The following is a 22,194-nucleotide window of genomic DNA, read 5'->3' as shown; positions in this document are numbered from 1 at the left end:
AGAGATGTCAGAATGCACGAAGGGGGTGACAGTGTCACTTTAACTGCCGTGAAGCTCTTTAGGTGACATTGGCCACCAATAAAATGAAGCGAGAGGAAGGTAGGTGACTATCACTTTAAATTAAAATTATTAGTTTCTAAATTTTGATTGTGTCTGAATGTCCATTTGTGATCTATCAACATACGGTAACAGCACTTACTTTGCTGGAATGACAACAGTTACTGGAACTCTGAATAATGGGCCGGAATTAGGGGAGGATACATCATAACCACAAATCTGAAAAAATAATAATACATCCCATGAAAAATAATGAAGACTTTCCAGAACTCAACTGGCACAATTTTAACCCAAAAAAACCCCACCACTCACTTATTTGCTGTTAACCACATTTATTGTGTGTTTTAGACACACTTCCAGTTATGCCTGACAAGAGTGCCATGGCTTTAATTAATAGTTTTGAGGCTTGAAAGTGTACTTGTTAAAAAAAAAAAAAAAAATGAGACATGTCAAAAGTTTTTAATTAGTCAGAGTGAGTGTTTTCTGACAAGCGGGGGGAGGACCACACTACTGCTCTGTCTTTAAAAAAAAAACAAAAAAAAACACATGCCCCAGAGGCTTACATTATGAGGCCATGTTCAGACGCTGTAAAAGACCATACTGCAGTTTAGGCCGGATGATCTTTAGAGCCACAGAGTTCTGATGCGGGGGCATCCATGCGCACGCATCACAACTCCCCATGGCACACAATGGAGCGTGCGGCCGGAGCCGCACACTCCATAGTGTGCACCAACAGTTTAAGTCAGTTTCTCGTGCTGCTGCTAGGGATCCCAGCCGGAGTGTATACCATGTGTATACGCTTTGCCCGGGATTCCCTCAGCCTGCAGCACAATGTAAGTTTCGTACTAATCACGGCCGTTGCAACAACAGCCATGATTACTGCGGAACTTACATTGTGTGAATATGGCCTGAGGTTGTCTTGTCAAGTGACATAGTGATGGGGAAGAATATGCTAAGCTCCCTGTTCACTTTCAGAATCAGTGAGGGTCTGAACACTCAAGACGCAGCCCGATCAAAGCTTTTGGCGTGTCTCTGACACATCAAAACTTTTTTTTTCTTTTATAGTGACAGCGCCTTAAGGCTGGGTTCACACTACGTATATTTCAGTCAGTATTGTGGTCCTCATATTGCAACCAAAACCAGGAGTGGATTGAAAACACAGAAAGGAAATGGTGGCCATCCACTCAATTTCAACATTGTGTGAACATAGCCTTTCTGTGTTTTCAATCCACTCCTGGTTTTGGTTGCAATATGAGGACCACAATACTGACTGAAATATACGTAGTGTGAACCCAGCCTAAAGATGCAATACAGTGTGCTACAATTGGAGAATTCTAAAATCCGACTAGACAGTCAAAAGATTAAGTCAGATAAAATCTGTATTCATTTTTTTAATTAATCCTTTAATTAAAGGATGCGCTTTTACCTCTGTATAATGCACCCCTTCACGTAAACCACGAGGATCCACACGGACATTTATATGTCTACACTGGTTCATCAGCTCCAAGTGACTTGGATACTGAAGCCAGGAAGCATTTGAGACAAGTGCCAAGTGAAGTTGTAGAGAAATTCTTTCAGAATTATCTGTCAAAAGAGAAACATTTAATAAGAGACATTTAAAATCCCACTCTAGATATGTAAGCCCGCTATAAGATTCTCACCTGTGTTTTCTGGGAACATTGGCTCAATGCCTACACCATGATCTGATGGAGCAGCTACCTGTACTGGATCCCTGAGGTAGATTCCACGGCCATTTCCCACTGTAATGGTGAACCCTATCTTACTGGTTAGCGAGTCATTCTGCATGAGGTAGTCATAAGCTTTGTCAACCTAGTAAGAGGAAATCAGATTTTGTTTGCATGTAGAAAGTAAAGCATACTTTCCCCTTCAGACATTTCTCACTGCATTACCCAACTAGATATGAATATGACTAATAAATAGTAAAAGAATAATAAGCACACTGTTCTAGAAGCTCACAAACCTGAATTATACCATGCCCTTGGGCAAAGACTTCAATGTCTTCCGCTTTCATAGCAGTGTTTTCAAGAGCTCTTCTAACTGAGTGAACATTGTACATGACTCCATTTGCTTTGAGGCCTAGGTAGAGGAGACATAAACAAAGTTTAAAAAAAAAAATTAAATAAAAAGCATATGCAATACACATTAGTACACACTGCTTAGTAAGTCACCCCAGCCAGGTTAGCTCACACACATTACACATGTAGTGAAGCATACAGTTTTGAAGACATATTCCAGGTACAGACTGGGAGAAATGTTACAAAGCGCAGCTCTGCACACTTACCGGATAATACTAGTGCAATGCCTCCACAAGCATTGGGAGAAGACATGGACGTTCCATTCATTAACTGAGTGCCACGCAAGGTCCAGTTTGGTACAGATGCTATGGCTCCTCCAGGCGCACTTATACTGACTCCAAGACATCCATCAGTGCTGATGACAGGGAAAAAGCACAGTGCATTTTATTATTTCAGAAGAAAAAAAAATATATATATATGTCATATAGCTGTAGGTGAATAACATGCACACACCCTGGAGTTCACAGCCTTCAGTTTCTAGGAAAACTCACATTTTAGCTTTTTTTCTCAACATAACCAAAATCCACTTAGAATTATGTATAAGGGTGGCAACATTCTTTTAGTGTTCCCTTTTCTGAAGACACTATACAGCCCATGGAAAATTTCAGCACAGCTATACAGGAAATTGTCTTACTACTGCATTCACCATATCAGAACTATTGTAATATCGCATCACAAATTGCATGCACTAGTCAGTGCTCTACCATTGCATAGCATTTATCAGTGTTATCTGCTAACTCAAGGAGTCTGCAGGTAAGAGACCTGGGGGTCCCAATCAGACAACAGACAGATGGTAGCCGGTGCTCACCCACTATAAGGCACACATGGCAGTTTTTGTGCCAAAACCAGAAATGGATTCAAATGGGACAGAAAATAAAAAGGGAGGACTTGTACTTTTCTTTCCTGTTGGATGCTCTTCTCGTTTTGGGACAAAAACTAAAGTGGCAGTTAAAAAAAAAAAAAAAAAAAACGGTTTCCAGCCTTAGGGTGCCCCCCCCCCTCCCCCCACACACACACTTTTTTTTTTTTTAGAATGCCACAGGCTGGTCCTGCTTAAAAAAAAGCAAATCTGACATCAGCTGGGCCATTGCTGCTGATTGCCTAAGCTGACACTGCACAAGTGTCAGCTCAGCCAATCAGCAGCTGCAGCAGGGTCCCAGCTCAGCCAATCAGCAGCTTTAGCAGGGTCCCAGCTCAGCCTCCAAGTGACAGAAGACCAGAAGACTGAAGGGTAAGTTAACTAAATTCCATGTATGTAAGGCAGATCATAAACTTTTTATTAACATCTTGGCCACAAGTTTTTTTCCAGGATGTTAAGGCAGTGTGAAGCCAGCCTAAAGGTAGTTTCCTACCAAAACAAATGAATAAGGAACCAGTAATTTATCGGCTGACATCTGCATTACACAGTGAACAGGGCTGGAAGCAGTGTAATTACAGCTCAGCTCAAACTCACTTGAACTAATTTTGTAGTGCAGGCAACGATCAGTCACTGATCCCGTGAATAGCTTATCAGTCCATTTTGCTTGGAAAATCCCTTTAAAAAGGTCCCTTTACAAGGGAAAGTTAAAAAAACCCTCAAAGGCAAAACAAACCCTCATAAGGCTATGACATGGATAGGAAAAACAACAACAAACAACAATCCCCACAACAAGATGTGTAGAAAACCAAAGGAGTGTGGGTTTCATTAACTCATGTGTCTATTTGTATTTAAATTCTCTCAAGATATTGAGAATGTTACCTAGGACCTCTTGAAGACCAAGTATATTGGTTAGCAGGTAGTTTTTCTCGGAGGGAATATTCTGCAATCATCATGTCTGGAGAAACATATGCCCCCACACCTGAGAAAAGAACGGCCTTATGTACATGAGAACATATTGTTGTAAATTAAATTCACTCAAATATGCAAGAATGAACAAGTTTTTGGATCATCATACTCCCTGTAAATCAATGGGAAAATAGTATAGATATAATAGAATATAGTATTAAAGAATGGCAGAAAAAAGGACCCTCCCTGTGGGAGAGGCATGGTCACATGCTCCTTCATGCTCAGCCATCTTATGGACTGAATCACCATTCAGCATACAGAGCAGGACAGCACAGACCGATATCAGCACTGCAAAGCACACAGGGAGCTGCTGTCAGTACTGTACACTGAACAATTTTACTATAGTGGCCAACCCCTTTAACTTTTGATTTGACTTGTGTCCCATGATGCTTTATAGCTGTTACTGCTTCTTTTTTTTTAAAAAAAATATACCCTGTGGCACATTTCAGTTACTTTTATGTAATATGTCCAAAGATAAAAAAAAAAAAAAAAAAAAAAAAAAAGACAACCCTGTCAGTGCATACTACCAAAGGCACAACAATCTCACCTATGACACTAGAGGTAGTTCCTCCTGGACAGCCCACGGTTGAAAGACATGGGCCATTATTGCCAGCACTTGAGACATAAATGATGTTATTTTTCCATACCGCTTCATTAATTGCTTCACAAATTCTCCTAATAACAAAGAAAACAAGAGACTGCAGAGTTTCCGTCATGCATTCATAGTAAATACATTTGATATATTAAAAATATGCCTGTACACTGGTCAATACAGAATTACAGACGTACCCAGAGTTTGGCCAGTGAGTGGCTTCCCCATAGCTGTAATTGACAAGGTCACACTTATACTTTATTGCTTCAATCATCTGTGAAATAAAGACTAGAGTTCATATTTGATATATTAAAACTGTAGAAGTCAAAGAAATTATAAACGAATGATAGAACTAGACAATGGCTGCTTCCAGGTTTATGGTCATATCCAACTTATATACATTTACTATAGACATAAAGAGCAAGAGATTTGGTACCAGTATTTCCCAAGTTATAAGTCAGAAACAAGTTGCTTAATATGACGCCACCTGTGCCCCTATCACTGCCCTTTTCCATCTTGGCTACAAGGTACCTACAAATTAAACCACCTAACATTTCTCTGTCTCTTCAACCTTATTCTGATGACCATGCGGCAGACACACTTTACCAACAAATCATGGCCTGATCAGACTAGGCATCTATAATGCTGTTCGGATTACTCGGGTTGGAATGTTCACACCGTGTAAAAACAATGGCCAAATTTCATAACCACAACCGTGGTTTCAAAAATAACAGCCGTTGTTTGCGCATAGTGTGAACATAGCCTTACGCAAATTCCAAAATACAGCTACATTGTGGCTGTCTGAATGAGGTGTTAGTGACCTACATGCTCTCCCTACCTTACACAGGGGCTTGGAGCAAAACATTCACACCATGATTTGGTTATAAGTCAACTGCACCCATGAAAAAGCAAAGCATTGAAGTACGCAAGTATGCATTCAGAGAGCAAAATGTTTTTAATGAATCACAGGTTCCTTTTTTTTCTGCCCTATTTAATAACGATCCTAAAGAACAGATCCGTTTTTTTTGCCAAATAGAAGTCAATAGCAACAGATCTTGCTGCCTACAGTGGCAAGGAGTGGCACAGACTTCAAAGCCCACAGCCTGACAAGCTGCTGGCCAATCCTAACAAAGCAACTCGCTATGTCATTTCTAAAAACATTTTTTAATTAACTTTTTTTACACTTCCCTAGGGTACTATTACCTGCAATCACTAGATCGTATACACTGGTCAATGCCATATCTTAGCATTGATCAGTGTTATCTGCCATCTTCAGGTAGAACTCTGGTAAGGCAGACTCTACCAGAAGACTGAAGATCAGACTGCACTGAGATAACCCATATGCCTCCGTCACTGGGGCAATTCGATCAGGAACCCTGCAGTCATGCCGAGCGGCTCCTGTCACTTACACTTAATCTTAATGGTGTGCGGCCGCGTGATCTTGGTGGCTCATCATTGATGGTGAGGGCCTGGCTACTAATAGCAGCTGGTCCTTACCCTCTATGAAGCAAGCTCCGCTCCTGAACATGCTTCATAGAGCCTTTACAGCTAATGACGTAAATGTATGCCATCTGTCCTTAAGTGATGGACATGGATGGCATACATTATCATCATCTGGCGTCACGAGGGTTACAGGAAAAAAACAAGCTGTTTCAAAAGGAAGCAAAAACCTTGTGGGCAGAACCTTATACCTCCTTATACATAGATAACTGGTTGTTAAAACTGCCTTTGTTCCTACAAAGTCTGGCCCTGTCAGCAACAACTGGATAGTGCAAGGCTGGGTTCAAATGGAGTAAATGCCCCAAAATTCGTCCCTGGTACCTAATTTTATAACCATAGGATTATAGTGTATAGGAATTAGGAATAAAAACCGGAACTCATACCGCTCTAATAAGCCCCGTGCCTGTCTCCATTGTGCTTAGTCTTGTGTCACCGATTTTTATTGCTAGAATCTGTGCTCCAGGGGCAACACCGTTCCTTTCCGGTTCATCAGGAAAAAATCCTGCTGCAATGCTGGCCACGTGGGTTCCATGAGCGCCTGCAATACACAACAACACATCAATCTTGAGGCCGGCAATTTTATTTCTGCTTCTTTTAGCATATACACAGAATCAATGACTGAACTACAGAACATGGCTACATAATATCTCCTTGTCATATGTTAGAGTTCAGACAGCAGGAGAATACTGGCCTCTGCATTTGTTTTATCAAAATGTCCTCACTGAGACCTTTAAGACTATAAAGAAAAACAATGACACATTACCTCCACTTGTTACAATGGAAAGCAGGTTCCCATCATCATGAATGTTGACGGAGTAATTCAGCATTTCTGTTGTACCAAATGACGCATACTCCTGGGCTTCTCTGTAATTTCCTAACACGGTGCAACTGTCCAGCTCTCCACACTCACTGGTGTCCATACATGCCCTGCAAGACAGCAAATATAAGACTGCAAGCTCAGACTAAATACCACACATGTGTAGTATACAACGGCAACCCAGGGGAGTGGGATGCTGAAACATAGAAGACTGTCGACAGAAAAAAAGACCACCTGGTCCATCTAGATGTTAGATTCACAGTTATTGTGCATCCTGCAACCTGAACACAAGCAATGACAGAGGGAGAGTATAGATTTCAATGTGTATTAATGACACTAGGGATTATCTATAGTTGCAGGTTGGCTACCTCAAACAGGTGGCACTCTCGTTGTCTTTCTTCCTGGTGGGGGCTAAATTGTAATGTGTATTAATAAACCCATGCCTTAGCATCCCTTAAAGTGACTATGTACCCACAATCTGACCCCACCCAAACCACTTGTACCTTCGGATAGCTGCTTTTAATCCAAGATCTGTCCTGGGGTCCGTCAGCTGATGCAGTTATTGTCCTAAAAAATAAACTTTTAAACTGTCAGCCCCATACCCAATGGGCGTGGCCTAGATTGTGTATGCATTAAGCTGGCACACCCTCTGTCCCTCCTCCCCACCCTCCTCATCATTAGCAATGCTCCAGGCAGATTGTCTCCTATTCCTCATCTGTGCGGCACATGGGCTGGATCGTTAAGGCACCTGTGCAATGTTCAGACAGGAGAAAATGTTTCAGTGGCATTCCTAATGATGAACAGGGTGGGGAGGAGGGACGGAGGGGTGGTGCAAAGTTAGGGCACAGGTATTCTAATCCCAGGCCTTTGGGCACAGGGCTGCAAGTTTAAAAGTTGTTTTTAGGGCAAACACTGCATCACTTGTCGAACGGTGGTTTGGGGGGGTCAGAATGTGGGTACAGAGTCGCTTTAAGGGTAGCTTCACAGGTACTGGATTCGCAGCAGATTTCACGCTGCGAGTTTGCAGCGAAATCTGCTGCGGATGCAGTGCTGCTGTGGATGTGCTGCCAGTATATGACCTGGCCCCTTTAACCCCCCCCCCCCCCAGCATACATTACCTGCTCGGCACCACGGGTGTGTGAGGCTCCGGGCTCCCCTCGCAGGTAATGCTTTTTTCATTACCTCAACCATTAGCCGACTAAAAGGCATTCCTGCCAAGAATTAAAGGCCGCCAAATCAGCGGCAGCATGAAACATGAACAGGATCCCTCATCACAACCAGCTAGGATTTACTTAAAATTAACTTTTCAAGGCTTTCCTCCACATCTACACGCCTCGGAGACCCAATTTACCCAATATCCTTTGTTCATGACTATCCCCTAGGGGAGACTAATTTGTGCTCTGGTGGGGGGCTTGTGCGGTCATGCTGCTCCTGCTGTGGAATTTTGGTTTTGTGGCTGGACGGATTGGTTGTTAAAGGTTATTACTGGTTATTTTAGTTTATTTTGTTCTGACTAAGTGATCTAGCATATCATGTATAGGTTAAATTGCCATCACTAGGCTATAAGGGTCATTTTAGCCCTAGAGATGTGACCCATCACAGACTACAGTCATAGATGATGCAGACTTCACAATACACTGTAAAATGCTTTATGATACAATGTTATGTCATTTTATGAAGGCCAACCTTACTTTGATGCTTATGAGATGGCCACATGAATACTATGGTGATATTCATACCTTTTTGTAAAACGGAAAAATTAATAAAATATGTTTAAAAAAAAAAAAAATTAACTTCATTTGGACTGACTAGTGACTAACATGTCAGAAGTATGTATCAGTGGAGTCTGGGCACTGATTGTTAAAGGGGTACAACTGTTAAATCAACAGGTGTCAGAAACTTAGAGATTTGTAAAATATTCCTATTTAAAGGAGTTATCCATCACTACAAAAACATGGCCACTTTTCCCCCTCTCGTCTCAAGGTCAGGTGTGGTTTGCAATTAAGCTCCATTTATTTCAATGGAACAGAGTTTGAAACCTCAACCAATCTGGAGACAAGAGAGGGGGAAAAGTGGCCATGTTTTTGTAGCACTGAATAACCCCTTTAAAAATCTCAAGCCTTCCAGTACTTATCAGCTGCTGTATGTCCTGTAGGAAGTGTTGTATTCTTTCCAGTCTGACACAGTGCTCTCTGCTGCCACCTCTGTCAGTGATCGCACACAGCTTGGTGCAAGTTCACAGATAATGTTTAGCATCAGCAAGTTGCAGATGACTCACACTAATATTTTGCATTATTTGGATGTGACCCATGTCTCTCTGTAGTCCTAGCCTTATTTGTTACATGTGCAGCTTCTTATCACTAAGTGTATCGGTACAAATAAATAAGAACTTCATTAAATTTACAGTAATGTCACCATTTGTTCTAAAAAAAAGTTTACATATAGGGGTAATACAGATAAAAGGTCACGTACCTCCATGTCTCCCCATCATGCCACACCAGGCAGTCATATACAGGGCCAGGATCACTATATTTTTTTTCAAATAAGTTCAGCATTTCAACTTGATTCTGAACATCTTCTTTTATCAATTTACCCATCTATAGAAAAAAAAAATTTTTTTAAAGGCAAGAAAAGAAAAAGAAAAAGATAATTAACATACAAATAGAAAACTATCCAATACCAAAGTTTGAGAATTAGAACTTGTGTCGATCTCATCTTGCTTCCTGCAAGCTTCTGCTTGTACAGCTCTGTGAACAGGATCCCACAACTTCTCCTTCCGCTCTTTCTAAACATGCAAAAACAATACTAAAGTTAAAATTAGCAACCATTTCACAGTCCACCAAATAGGGCATTTACAGGACAATCAATCAATGCATCAGTGCAAGGTTCCCATCAGTGTGGCCACCCTCCACCTATATCAGACCAACCTGGTAAGTGCACGAATCCCAAAGAAGGGAGCCCAACCCATGAGCAGTGTGCAGACGTTTCCCATCAATTACCTGTAGTCGCTCTTTGAGTGCCTTTGGGTAAAAATCGAAGCCATTCTTAACACCTATGTGATATCTGCCAGATGGATTTTGCCAGTTAGTGGGAATCTGTGGTAGAAGACAACATCATATTGTAACTGGTAACACACAGATTACTGAAACAGGATTTTATACCAAGTAAAGTAAGGCTGTGTTTCTGCATCCACATCTGGGATGCGTTCCAAACGTGGTCAAACCATTGCACATTTCTTAAAGGGGTTATCCAGCGCTACAAAAACATGGCCACTTTCCCCCTACTGTTGTCTCCAGTTTGGGTGGGGTTTTGAAACTCAGTTCCATTGAAGTAAATGGAGCTTAATTGCAAACCGCACCTGAACTGGAGACAACAGTAGGGGGAAAGTGGCCATGTTTTTGTAGCACTGGATAACCCCTTTTAACAAAAAGCCACTGAATGTTGCTGATAATCCTGCCAACCCCTGGTGCCGGTTTTCCCTCCTACCCCCACTTCTTATGTGTTCATTACTAAGGGTCCTATTCCACGGGCCGAGGGGGGCCCGATCAACGATGTAAACGAGCGGCGATCTGCTAGATCGCCGCTCGTTTACTGGGCCTATTCCACGGCCCGATGATCGTTGAGCCAGGGCTGCAAGGACATCGTTACCGCTGTCCTTGCAGCATCATACATTACCTGGCTGCAGGGCTTGTCCTCCGCTCAGTCTCCTCCCCGGGTCCCCCGCGCTCTATCTTCTGAATGGCCGGTCAGCTGACAGGCCACACTCAGCCAATCACAGGCCGTGGCGGTCCCGGCCTGTGATTGGCTGAGCGCTCCGTCAGCTGACCGGCCATTCAGAAGATAGCCCGGGGATGAAGACAGAGCAGAGAAGAAGCCCTGCAGCCAGGTAATGTATGATGATGCTGCTGTTTCTTCTCAAATCGTCGGTCGCCCGCCGCAACCGAAGCGATGCGCGGTGGGGGAACGATGATTTTAGGTCTGGCCCTAAATGAACGATCAGCCGATGACACTATCATGGGCTGATCGTTCTATTTCACCGAACGATAATCGGCCGGATCGGGCCGATCCGGCCGATTATCGTTACTGTGGAATAGGGCCCTAAGGGAAAGCAGTCTAGAGCCGAGTGAAGATGGGTATACACTGCATATTAGGGGCCGAGGGGGATGAGTGAACAGGGAGAGCTGAGAAACAGCCTGTGCAATGTGCAGACTTTCTGGCCATTGAAAACACAGGATTTGTGAATTAGACAGCTCAGTGCTGGTTTTGGAACTTCTAAAGATTTGCTACAGTGAGCTAGGATTGCAGGATATTGTGCTTAGTATATAGGAGACAGCACAGAGGCTTATCTTCATCCACACTGCAGCTGAGCATAGGGAAAGCAGACACAGAGATGGAGTTTGCAGGGTGGTAAATAGGGGAAATAATGGCATATACTAGTGGTAGAATAGGCAGATATAGTTCTGCCCCTCATATACATACACAGGACAGCACATCCTGTGTATTCACTGTAACTTGCTTCTATACAGAAATATACAATACACACTCAGGACATCAAAAAATAACAAACATACCCTTAAAGTCCTACCAGACAGGCCCAATATTACACCATCTTTTGGCTCCACTATGGTACAAGTGTTTACGTCTCCGCTTCCGGTTGTATCGATAATGTCTATTATCTTAGGCTTCCCATCTGATGTTAGCTGAGGTAAAAGAAAAATAGATTAAACTATGTAAAACATAACAGATTTTATAATCCATACAAGTGACTGAATTCTACCAACATTTGGCCACTAGGGTGTGTGTTCAGCTTTAATGGGCGCAGAACCTGCCCGACCCCCAGCTGGAGCCCCGGATACTTACCCTTTCCTGCAAGTCCCGCTCCTGGACCTGGACGGAGATATCGGCGCTGGAAGGTGAGCGTGCGCTGTATGCAAATTACCAGAGATGAGTCCGATGCCCATAGAGAATGCCTGGAGCCGTCATTCTCTATGGGCGTCAGACTCATCTCTGCAGTGCGTGCACGGCTTCCAAAGTCGAGATCTCCGTCCCGGGACCAGGGCCAGGAGCGGGACTTGCAGGAAAGGGTAAGTATCTGGGGCTGCACCGGGGGAGGGTCGGACGGGCTCTGCGCTGTAATGCCAGGTGACCGGTTCCCTTTAAGGGGTGCTTCAGTGGGGTACTATATTGTGTTGGGGCCCCATAGATGATAATAAACACTCCGGACACTTCTTTCAAGACTGAGTCATCAGCCTCGGCCAACCACTGACTAAAGCAGGCCAGCGCTGCGGCTAGTGATTGGCTGAGTAGTCTGTTACTGCCAAAAAGAGTCAGTCTTGGAAATATCAGTCAGAGCATTCAGCGAAGGAACCAATAATGTGACAGGTGAGTATAGGCTGTTTATTATTTTCTACTCAATATCAAAAATATAAATAGCTGGAGTACTGCTTTAAAAGGAACCAATCACGTCTATAACAACGCTGTTAGCAGATTTATTCTGGCGTGCACTGCAGGGAGAAAGGCCAAGACTAGTCATTTAGGCCCTAACTAGTCGTGGCTCTCTGCCTGTCAGCACGCTCTGCAGGGATGATTGACAGGCAAGGAGGCCTGTTAGAAGCTTCTTTGACTGTCAATTAGCCCTGCAGCATGTGCCGGAATAAAACAACGTATACAATGTTTCTCCTATATACCCCCTAGGAGGATGGGCATTTCAGGATTATTCAAGGACTGTTTTTTAAACTGAGTATTTTGGGAATAGGTCCCTGCGCTCTACCACTTCCCGTGATGTGTTCTTCCTGCAGAGAATGGCCACTCATCAGCCAAGACGATTCACCTAAGCGGGCCATTCCCTGCAAGGACAAGGACATGTCAGAGGAGCAGTAGGGACCAGAAGCCAGGTGAGTATGCTTTCTTATTTTTGAAAGATTACTTAACCTTAATGACCTACACCAGTGCTTCTCAATTCCAGTCCTCAAGTACCCCCCAACAGGTCACGGTTTGAGCTTTTCCTTAGTATTTTTTTTTACAAGCAATACAATTATATTTAGAACATTAGGTATCAGCACAAGTGTTCTCTGTAGAAGGACCCTTTAAAGCCTTCTATATTTCCCTCTTTTAGGGTATATTCACACGGGCGGGCTCGCAGCGAGATTCTCGCTGCGAGCCCGGCAGGTCCTGGCAGTTCCCATACACTACATACTTGCTGCGGTCTAAACGACCGCAGCGAGTATGTAATTATACCGCCCTTAACCCCTTCTGCTCCCCCGCTGTGTATATACTTTACCTGTCCTCGCTGCACGGGTCCGGCGTCCTGCTCTCCTGTCCGGCCAATCAGTGTGTTGCCCAGCCGCAGCCACTGATTGGCCGGGCGGGGGAGCAGGACGCCGGACCCGTGCAGCGAGGACAGGTAAAGTATATACACAGCGGGGGAGCAGAAGGGGTTAAGGGCGGTATAATTACATACTCGCTGCGGTCGTTTAGACCGCAGCAAGTATGTAGTGTATGGGAACTGCCAGGACCTGCCGGGCTCGCAGAGAGAATCTCGCTGCGAGCCCGCCCGTGTGAATATACCCTTAAAGGCCCTGGTTTAAGAAGAAAAAAAAAGTCTTCCACAAAATAAAGGTAAGTGGTGCCTGGGGATAGAAAAGTTACTACCGTTCTGCTCCCTGCCCTTGGCTCATCTAGGAAGTGTATATCTTCTGAGACAAGAAGGGTGGGTACCAAGTCATCACACACACATGCTAAACCACAACCGCTGCATGAGGGTACTGGCATACTGGGCAGCTACTGCTCGCACTCACACATAATAATCACAACTTAGTACCCTCCCCTCCAGGTCAAGTGAATACTTCAGAGACAAGCGGAGGGTGAAAGTGGGGCACCACTTTACTAGGAGATACCTTTTGTGCTCCCAGGACAAGTCCTTTAATACCCCCCTTACATCCATGTGAAGCAGACGCCAGGCAACCTCCAGTGCCCGAGCAGCTTACAGCATCCCTGCTGCTGCTGACTCTGTGGGTGGTCACGTTTCTAAATGTGAATCCTGGCCACATTGTTATTGTTTCTATTGCACTGCAGGTGTTTTAAGTGTCGTCCGATCACACACAGGAACGTCAGGGTAACTGCAGTGTAATGCTGCGTTTACACGAAACGATAGGGATGTGTACAATAATCTACCCCTGTAAGGGTATATGGGGGAGGAATGTGTACAATAATCTACCCCTGTAAGGGTATATGGGGGAGGGATGTATACAATAATCTACCCCTGTAAGGGTATATGGGGGAGGGATGTGTACACATTTTCCTATATACCTTTACAGGGGTAGATTATTGTACACATCCCTTCCCCATATACCTTTACAGGGGTAGATTATTGTACACATCCCTTCCCCATATACCTTTACAGGGGTAGATTATTGTACACACCTTCCCATATAGCCTTAGTGTACAAATTAGTGTACACATCCCCCCATATACCCTTACAGGGGTAAATTCTAGTGCACATCCAGCGGCTCCCGTAGAGAGCTATGGTAGTGTCTGGAAGCCTCCTCATGTAACAGACACAGCAGCCGGCCTGGTCGGTACAGGGGAATCCCGCCCAGAAGCTCCTCAATATACAGGAGAAGAAGTCTCACTGACTGCTGCTCCCTGATCTCCATTCCCCTCAGGTCACTGACTGCTGCTCTCAGAGCTCCATTCCCCTCAGGTCACTGACTGCTGCTCTCAGAGCTCCATTCCCCTCACGTCACTGACTGCTGCTCTCAGATCTCCATTCCCCTCACGTCACTGACTGCTGCTCTCAGATCTCCATTCCCCTCAGGTCACTGACTGCTGCTCTCAGATCTCCATTCCCCTCAGGTCACTGACTGCTGCTCTCAGATCTCCATTCCCCTCAGGTCACTGACTGCTGCTCTCAGATCTCCATTCCCCTCAGGTCACTGACTGCTGCTCTCAGATCTCCATTCCCCTCAGGTCACTGACTGCTGCTCTCAGATCTCCATTCCCCTCAGGTCACCGACTGCTGCTCTCAGATCTCCATTCCCCTCAGGTCACTGACTGCTGCTCTCAGATCTCCATTCCCCTCAGGTCACTGACTGCTGCTCTCAGATCTCCATTCCCCTCAGGTCACCAACTGCTGCTCTCAGATCTCCATTCCCCTCAGGTCACTGACTGCTGCTGCCTGATCTCCATTCCCCTCAGGTCACTGACTGCTGCTGCCTGATCTCCATTCCCCTCAGGTCACTGACAATGAGGAATATCAGGAGGAAGTGCCTGGCACTGGGTTGCTGCCTCCAGCCTCCTCCTCCTACACACAGTCCTGCAGGGGGAAGCAGGGACCAGGGTGCTACCATCTAGTGATCAGGGGGTGCCCAGTAGTCAGACCTCCACAATGCAGCAGATAGAAGACAGGGAGACCCCCAGCCACTTCCCCCTCCATGTCAGGTATATGTGACAGCCCGGGCACCAGCCGTCACCTCCCCACCGTGTACACATAGCTGCAGGTGACCATGGCTGGCATCTCACCGCCTCCTTACAGACATGGCTGCCCTCATGTACCTGCATCCCAGGTGCCCCCGGGTCCACCCCGGTGTCCAGCACCGCGATCAGCACCCCGCGCCCGTCATAGTGCGGGTAGCGGGACACGAACGCCGCCGCTCCGGTCTCCTTCTTGGGAAGCAGCCCATGGAAAGGGAAAGGTTCTTCACAGCCGGCAGCCATGATCATGACAAGGAAGAGGGGGAGGAGCCTGCGGACAGGTGGGGCCAAGAAGCCACAACGGGACCCACAAGGCAGGGCGGAAATGGGGCCGGGCCACGCCTACTTATCGCTGATTGGGCTGCGGACCTCGTGAGCGCCCCCTATGCTGCGGTGTCTGCATAGTTCCGGGAATCCTTATTCATTATGGTGACGCTGGTGTGGGAGTGACTCCCGTGCCCCCCGGTGTGCGCCCAGAGCCGGCTCAGTGCCGGGCCAGTGTACGGGGAGGTCTGCCTGCAAATGGCGACGCTGAAGGCCAGATGTCGCCCAGTCCCGTGCTATAGACTATAGGCTATGGTGACATGTGCCTGCGTATTATTCCATCCGTCTGCATGTGTGAGCCGGGGCTTCTGCGGCCTCAGGTCTCCGGCATGGTGTCCAGCACTGCTGCGCTCTATGGGAAGGAAACACGGAGCTGTACACCTAGCTTACCTGCGGCGGACAGCTGCTCAGCACGCTCTCTAAAGGGGTATTCTAATTAAAGGGGTATCGAGCCTTACAAAGACCAGCACCACCCCGTCCTCAGTCTGGGTGTGGGGGTTTTGCAGCTCAGTTCTATTGAAGGAATTAGAGCGAAGTTGTAATACCACACATAACCTGAGGACAGGGGTGGTGCTGTTTCTGCAAGAAAGTATCTGCGCTTTCTCTAATCCTAAATGACCCCTTTAAGGGTACAAACACACACACCGTATACGCAGCAGATTTGGTGCTGTGTTCAGTTATTTAGATCTAATCTGCTACGTATTCGTTGCGTATTTGCTGCGTATCGCAGCAGTAAATATGCGTATACGGTGTGTGTGTTTATACCCTAAGACTGGGTTCACACTTTGGCCAGGGCTGAGCAAATAAAATGTTCACATGAGGCTCTCCTGGAGGACCACTGACATGATATAGGTAAAGATAGGGGTCAGACGTGATAGAAAATTGCTGCCCAACCCCTTTGTTCTGGGAAAGATAAGAAGTAAGTTTCCTGACTGACTTAGCGGACCTAACATGTCACAACCCAGGCCCTTACTCACATCAGGAAGTGGCCGGGACACATTAGTCGAGATGGGAATACCTCTTTAAGAAATTAACTAATTCTTTGCTGTTTTTAGCAACGTTATGTTACTGAAATATGAATAAAAAAAAAAAACCAACAACCACAGCCATGTGGAGGGTTTTATAGCAATATTTCTGCTCTCTACCTGCCTCTTCCTTGTTCTGTGGTCAGATGTCTCCCACTGATATACTGCTGATCAGGATTGTTACAATGAAAGAGCATAATAATAGGGAAGTGAAAGACTGGCAGCTCCCTGTATTGACATCCTTTATAAGCCCTTATTTCCGCTCGTAGATGATTCTGCAGATCTATGGGCGCAGTACATGGTGACTTATCTACCTTGTTGCTAGAATCTTAGCTAGAAGCAGCTATTAGACTTGGATTTGACCTCTTTAAGAAGATCCAGAACATGGCATATACATACTGTATTAGGGCTTCAAATTTTTCTAGTAAAAGGAGGTTACCTCAGGGGTCTAGGTAAAAATGTCACTGTTATAACTTTCAAGATCTAAATCAACAGTAGATGTGGTATAAAGCAAGTTTGCAATTTATATTCATAATTTTTTCTTTGTTGTTATCCTGCTGTAAAACAAAGCTATACTTACCAGAAATCCAGGTCCAGTCTCCAGAAGGCAGATTTTCTGACTTGTGCTGGTTGAAAAAAACTGACTAAACACAGGAATTCAGAGTCACGGCTCAATGTGTCCATCAGTCACATGACTGCCTTCTCTCTGTGAGCGCTCAGATGGCCTGGGAAATACAGGACTTCCTGTTTTTTGAGAAAAAAAGTCAGAAAATAAGTGTTTTCCATGATAAAAAAAATAATGAATGTATATCACAAACTTGCTTCCTATCACATCTACTGTTGATTTAGATCTTGAAAGTTATAACAACAGTGACACTTTAATTTAACAAGGAGGTCCTGTCATACTGACCACTACAGGCATTGGAATTTTATTCAACATGACAAGTTATAACCATCTAGTTCTGATGTTTCAACTTCATGATGCCGCTTAGTGCAAAGCATCAATCGACTTCATACATGGGTAGCTACAACTTCAGCATCCCTGTGACGACTACAGAGAGTTCCCTGGACCTGTCACTTATCTTTGTTGGAGAAACCCCTATGCGTGGCTTCCATTTCTAAGCTCCATGCATTAAGCAAGATGGATGTCCAAAGTCATTTATTCCATCAAAATGTGGATTTTCCATTGACCGATTAATAACCGCTGAAATGAAAGGAACAACAGATAAAGCCACTTTAGCTGCCTCACTCTATCCTAAAGCATGGATTACTGCACCACGGACAATGGATGCACCTCCGACTTCCCTTCTCCAATAGCCACATAAAGCTAGATCTGATATAACAAGTAGGAAACCTGGACTTCATTTGTGGTATCTCACTGAAGAGTTGATAGCATTAGCCTTATTTGATGCTTTCAGCCATGACTGAAGCTGCACCCGAGTATCCAAGGGTACAGGAATCAGCATTTCTGGCAACTCAAGGGTTGGAGCAGTTTTGCACAAGAAATTCTAAGAAAAAATTTCATCTCTTTCACTTCCAGAAAAATTTTTGTCAAAAGACTCATGTACTTGGACAGACAAATGGGATTTTAACAAGGCTGTCAACGTTGACGTTTCCTTGGGCTGAACGTGGCGTCGCTTTCAAACCAGACTTTCATAACATTATGGTAAAAGGAGAACAACAGCCCCATTTTTTTTACTATAGGTTGTCAGTTAACATAGACAGAAAAATTTTGACTGTCAATGACTGATAATTGTCATACTACAATATTGTACTTTATTGATGAATTTCTGAACCTTTGTGCTAATAATGCTATCTATATCATAAAAATCAAAGTCTGTCTGTCTGTCTGTCCTTCTGTCTGTCTGTCTGTCCTCTATAGACTTCCAAACGCCTGAACCGTTTGACCCCAAATTTGGCACACAGATACATTGGGTGCCCGGAAAGGTTATTGCGAAGGTCCCGTCCCCGCCAGATGTACAGGAGGGGAGGGGGAGGGGAAAGAGAGGCGCCCCATAGAGATGAATGGGAAAATCTCCTCACTGCAAACACAGGTGATATAATTAGCTGCAGCAGACACGGCAGTTGGAGCCTTAGCAACCAATAGGATTACTGCTTTCATTTTCACAGGGAGCTATGGTTGCTAGGGAAGCTGCCTCACAACATCCACAGTAATAACTGGTAGACTCCCTACTCCATCTATACAGTACATGTATATACAGGACCCCCTACTCCATCTATACAGTACATGTATATACAGGGCCCCCTACTCCATCTATACAGTACATGTATATACAGGGCCCCCTACTCCATCTATACAGTACATGTATATACAGGACCCCCTACTCCATCTATACAGTACATGTATATACAGGGCCCCCTACTCCATCTATACAGTACATGTATATACAGGACCCCCTACTCCATCCATACAGTACATGTATACAGGACCCCCTACTCCATCTATACAGTACATGTATATACAGGACCCCCTACTCCATCTATACAGTACATGTATATACAGGGCCCCCTACTCCATCTATACAGTACATGTATATACAGGGCCCCCTACTCCATCTATACAGTACATGTATATACAGGACCCCCTACTCCATCTATACAGTACATGTATATACAGGACCTCCTACTCCATCTATACTGTACATGTATATACAGGGCACTACAGGTATACCAAACTGTGACTGGGTAACACTGCTACACCAGACCTGACCAATACCGTCATACTGTTCTGGATAACACTGTCATACCAGACCTGACCAATACCACCATACTGTGCTGGATAACACCGCTATACCAGACCTGACCAATATTGCCATACTGTGCTGGATAACACTGTCATACCAGACCTGACCAATACCGCCATACTGTGACTGGATAACACTGCCAGACCTGACCAATACCACCATACTGTAACTGGATAACACCTCCATACCAGACCTGACCAATATTACCATACTGTGCTGGATAACACTGTCATACCAGACCTGACCAATACCGCCATACTGTGACTGGATAACACTGCCAGACCTGACCAATACCACCATACTGTGACTGGATAACACCTCCATACCAGACCTGACCAATACCGCCATACTGTGACTGGATAACACCTCCATACCAGACCTGACCAATACCGCCATACTGTGACTGGGTAACACCGCCACACCAGACCTGACCAATACCGTCATACTGTTCTGGATAACACTGTCATACCAGACCTGACCAATACCACCATACTGTGCTGGATAACACCGCTATACCAGACCTGACCAATATTGCCATACTGTGCTGGATAACACTGTCATACCAGACCTGACCAATACCGCCATACTGTGACTGGATAACACTGCCAGACCTGACCAATACCACCATACTGTAACTGGATAACACCTCCATACCAGACCTGACCAATATTACCATACTGTGCTGGATAACACTGTCATACCAGACCTGACCAATACCGCCATACTGTGACTGGATAACACTGCCAGACCTGACCAATACCACCATACTGTGAATGGATAACACCTCCATACCAGACCTGACCAATACCGCCATACTGTGACTGGATAACACCTCCATACCAGACCTGACCAATACCGCCATACTGTGACTGGGTAACACCGCCACACCAGACCTGACCAATACCGCCATACTGTGACTGGATAACACTGCCACACCAGACCTGACCAATACCGCCACACTGTGACTGGATAACACTGCTATACCAGACCTGATACCGCCATACTGTGACTGGATAACACTGCCACACCAGACCTGACCAATACCGCCATACTGTGACTGGATAATACTGTCATATAAGACCTGACCAATACCGCCATACTGTGAATGGATAACACCACCACACCAGACCTGACCAATACCGCTATACTGTGCTGGATAACACTGTCATACCAGACCTGACCAATACCGCCATACTGTGACTGGATAACACTGCCATACCAGACCTGACCAATACCGCCATACTGTGCTGGATAACACTGTCATACCAGACCTGACCAATACCGCCATACTGTGACTGGATAACACTGCCATACCAGACCTGACCAATACCGACAAACTGTGACTGGGTAACACCGCCACACCAGTCCTGACCAATACCACCATACTGTGACTGGATAACACCATCATATCAGACCTGACCAATACTGCCATACTGTGACTGGATAACACCGCTATACCAGACCTGACCAATACCACCATACCGTGACTGGATAACACCGCCACACCAGACCTGACCAATACCACCATACTGTGACTGAATAACACCCCCATACCAGACATGACCAATACCGACACACTGTGAAATACGACACACGGGTAAATACAACCCTGCAGGTATACAGGACACTACAGGTATACAGGACCCCAAAACTATACACTACAAGTGCACGGGACCTCCACAAAACTATACTACAGGTATACATGACCCCAAACTTTACACTTCAGGTATACAGGACCCCAAAACTATATACTACAGGTATACAGGACCTCCACCAACTATATACTTCAGGTATACAGGACCTCCTCCAACTATATACTACAGGTATACAGGACCCCAAACTATACACTACAGGTATACAGGACCCCAAAACTATTAAACTACAGGTATACAGGAACTCCACCAACTATATACTACAGGTATATAGGACCCCAAACTATACACTACAGGTATACAGGACCTCAAAACCATACACTACAGGTATACAGGACCTACACCAACTCTATAATACAGGTATACAGCACCTTCACCAACTCTATACTACAAGTATACAGGACCCCAAATATACTACAGGTATACAGGAACTCCACCAGCTATATACTACAGGTATATAGGACCCCAAACTATACACTACAGGTATACAGGACCTCCACCAACTCTATACTATAGTTATACAGGACCCTCAAACTATTTACTACAGGTATACAGGACCCCCGAACTATATACTACAGGTATACAAGACCTCCACCAATTATACACTACAGGTATACAGGACCCTCAAACTATAAACTACAGGTATACAAGACCTCCACCAACTATACATTACAGGTATACAGCACCAACTATATACTACAGGTATACAGGACCCCCGAACTATACAGTACAGGTATACAGGACCTTCACCAACTGTACACTGCAGGTATACAGGACCTCCCTCAACTATACACTATAGGTATACAGCCCCCCCAACTATGCACTACAGATATGCGAGACCCCTAAAAACTATACATTGTGGGTATACAGAACCCCTCCAACTATGCACTACAGGTATACACTAATTCCACTGATTAACTCAGATGAAACAATACTTTTAGCTTGGCCTCCTGGGCACCTTAGAACAAATCTAATTAACACACTGACACTTTATACCCGGGCAGCGCCGGGTACATTTTCTAGTACAAAATATAATTACACAATAATTATTTACACTAATTGTGATTGA

At 44.9% G+C, this 22,194-nt stretch overlaps 1 protein-coding gene across 2 annotated transcripts in view; it reads right to left on the bottom strand.

The window, feature by feature from the left end:
* The window catches only part of TPP2 (tripeptidyl peptidase 2), a 44,564-nt gene extending 28,943 nt beyond the window's left edge, over positions 1-15,621 (bottom strand). For both annotated transcript variants that reach the window (XM_069970731.1, XM_069970732.1), the window contains exons 1-15: positions 15,441-15,621; positions 11,459-11,587; positions 9,887-9,982; positions 9,568-9,672; positions 9,360-9,484; positions 6,834-6,997; positions 6,454-6,608; positions 4,768-4,844; positions 4,526-4,653; positions 3,892-3,991; positions 2,360-2,508; positions 2,039-2,154; positions 1,719-1,887; positions 1,484-1,641; positions 200-276 (exon numbers count right to left, since the gene is read on the bottom strand). In XM_069970731.1, the coding sequence (XP_069826832.1) occupies positions 200-276; positions 1,484-1,641; positions 1,719-1,887; positions 2,039-2,154; positions 2,360-2,508; positions 3,892-3,991; positions 4,526-4,653; positions 4,768-4,844; positions 6,454-6,608; positions 6,834-6,997; positions 9,360-9,484; positions 9,568-9,672; positions 9,887-9,982; positions 11,459-11,587; positions 15,441-15,608 (1,916 nt within the window). In that variant the 5' untranslated portion in view covers positions 15,609-15,621. The remainder of the gene's footprint in view (positions 1-199; positions 277-1,483; positions 1,642-1,718; positions 1,888-2,038; positions 2,155-2,359; positions 2,509-3,891; positions 3,992-4,525; positions 4,654-4,767; positions 4,845-6,453; positions 6,609-6,833; positions 6,998-9,359; positions 9,485-9,567; positions 9,673-9,886; positions 9,983-11,458; positions 11,588-15,440) is intronic.
* Between the last annotated feature and the right edge of the window lie 6,573 nt (positions 15,622-22,194).

This window comes from Dendropsophus ebraccatus, chromosome 5 (genome assembly GCF_027789765.1).
Source record: "Dendropsophus ebraccatus isolate aDenEbr1 chromosome 5, aDenEbr1.pat, whole genome shotgun sequence".
In the NCBI taxonomy this organism is placed as follows: Eukaryota; Metazoa; Chordata; class Amphibia; order Anura; family Hylidae; genus Dendropsophus; species Dendropsophus ebraccatus.
This window is presented reverse-complemented; position numbering and strand designations above follow the sequence as displayed.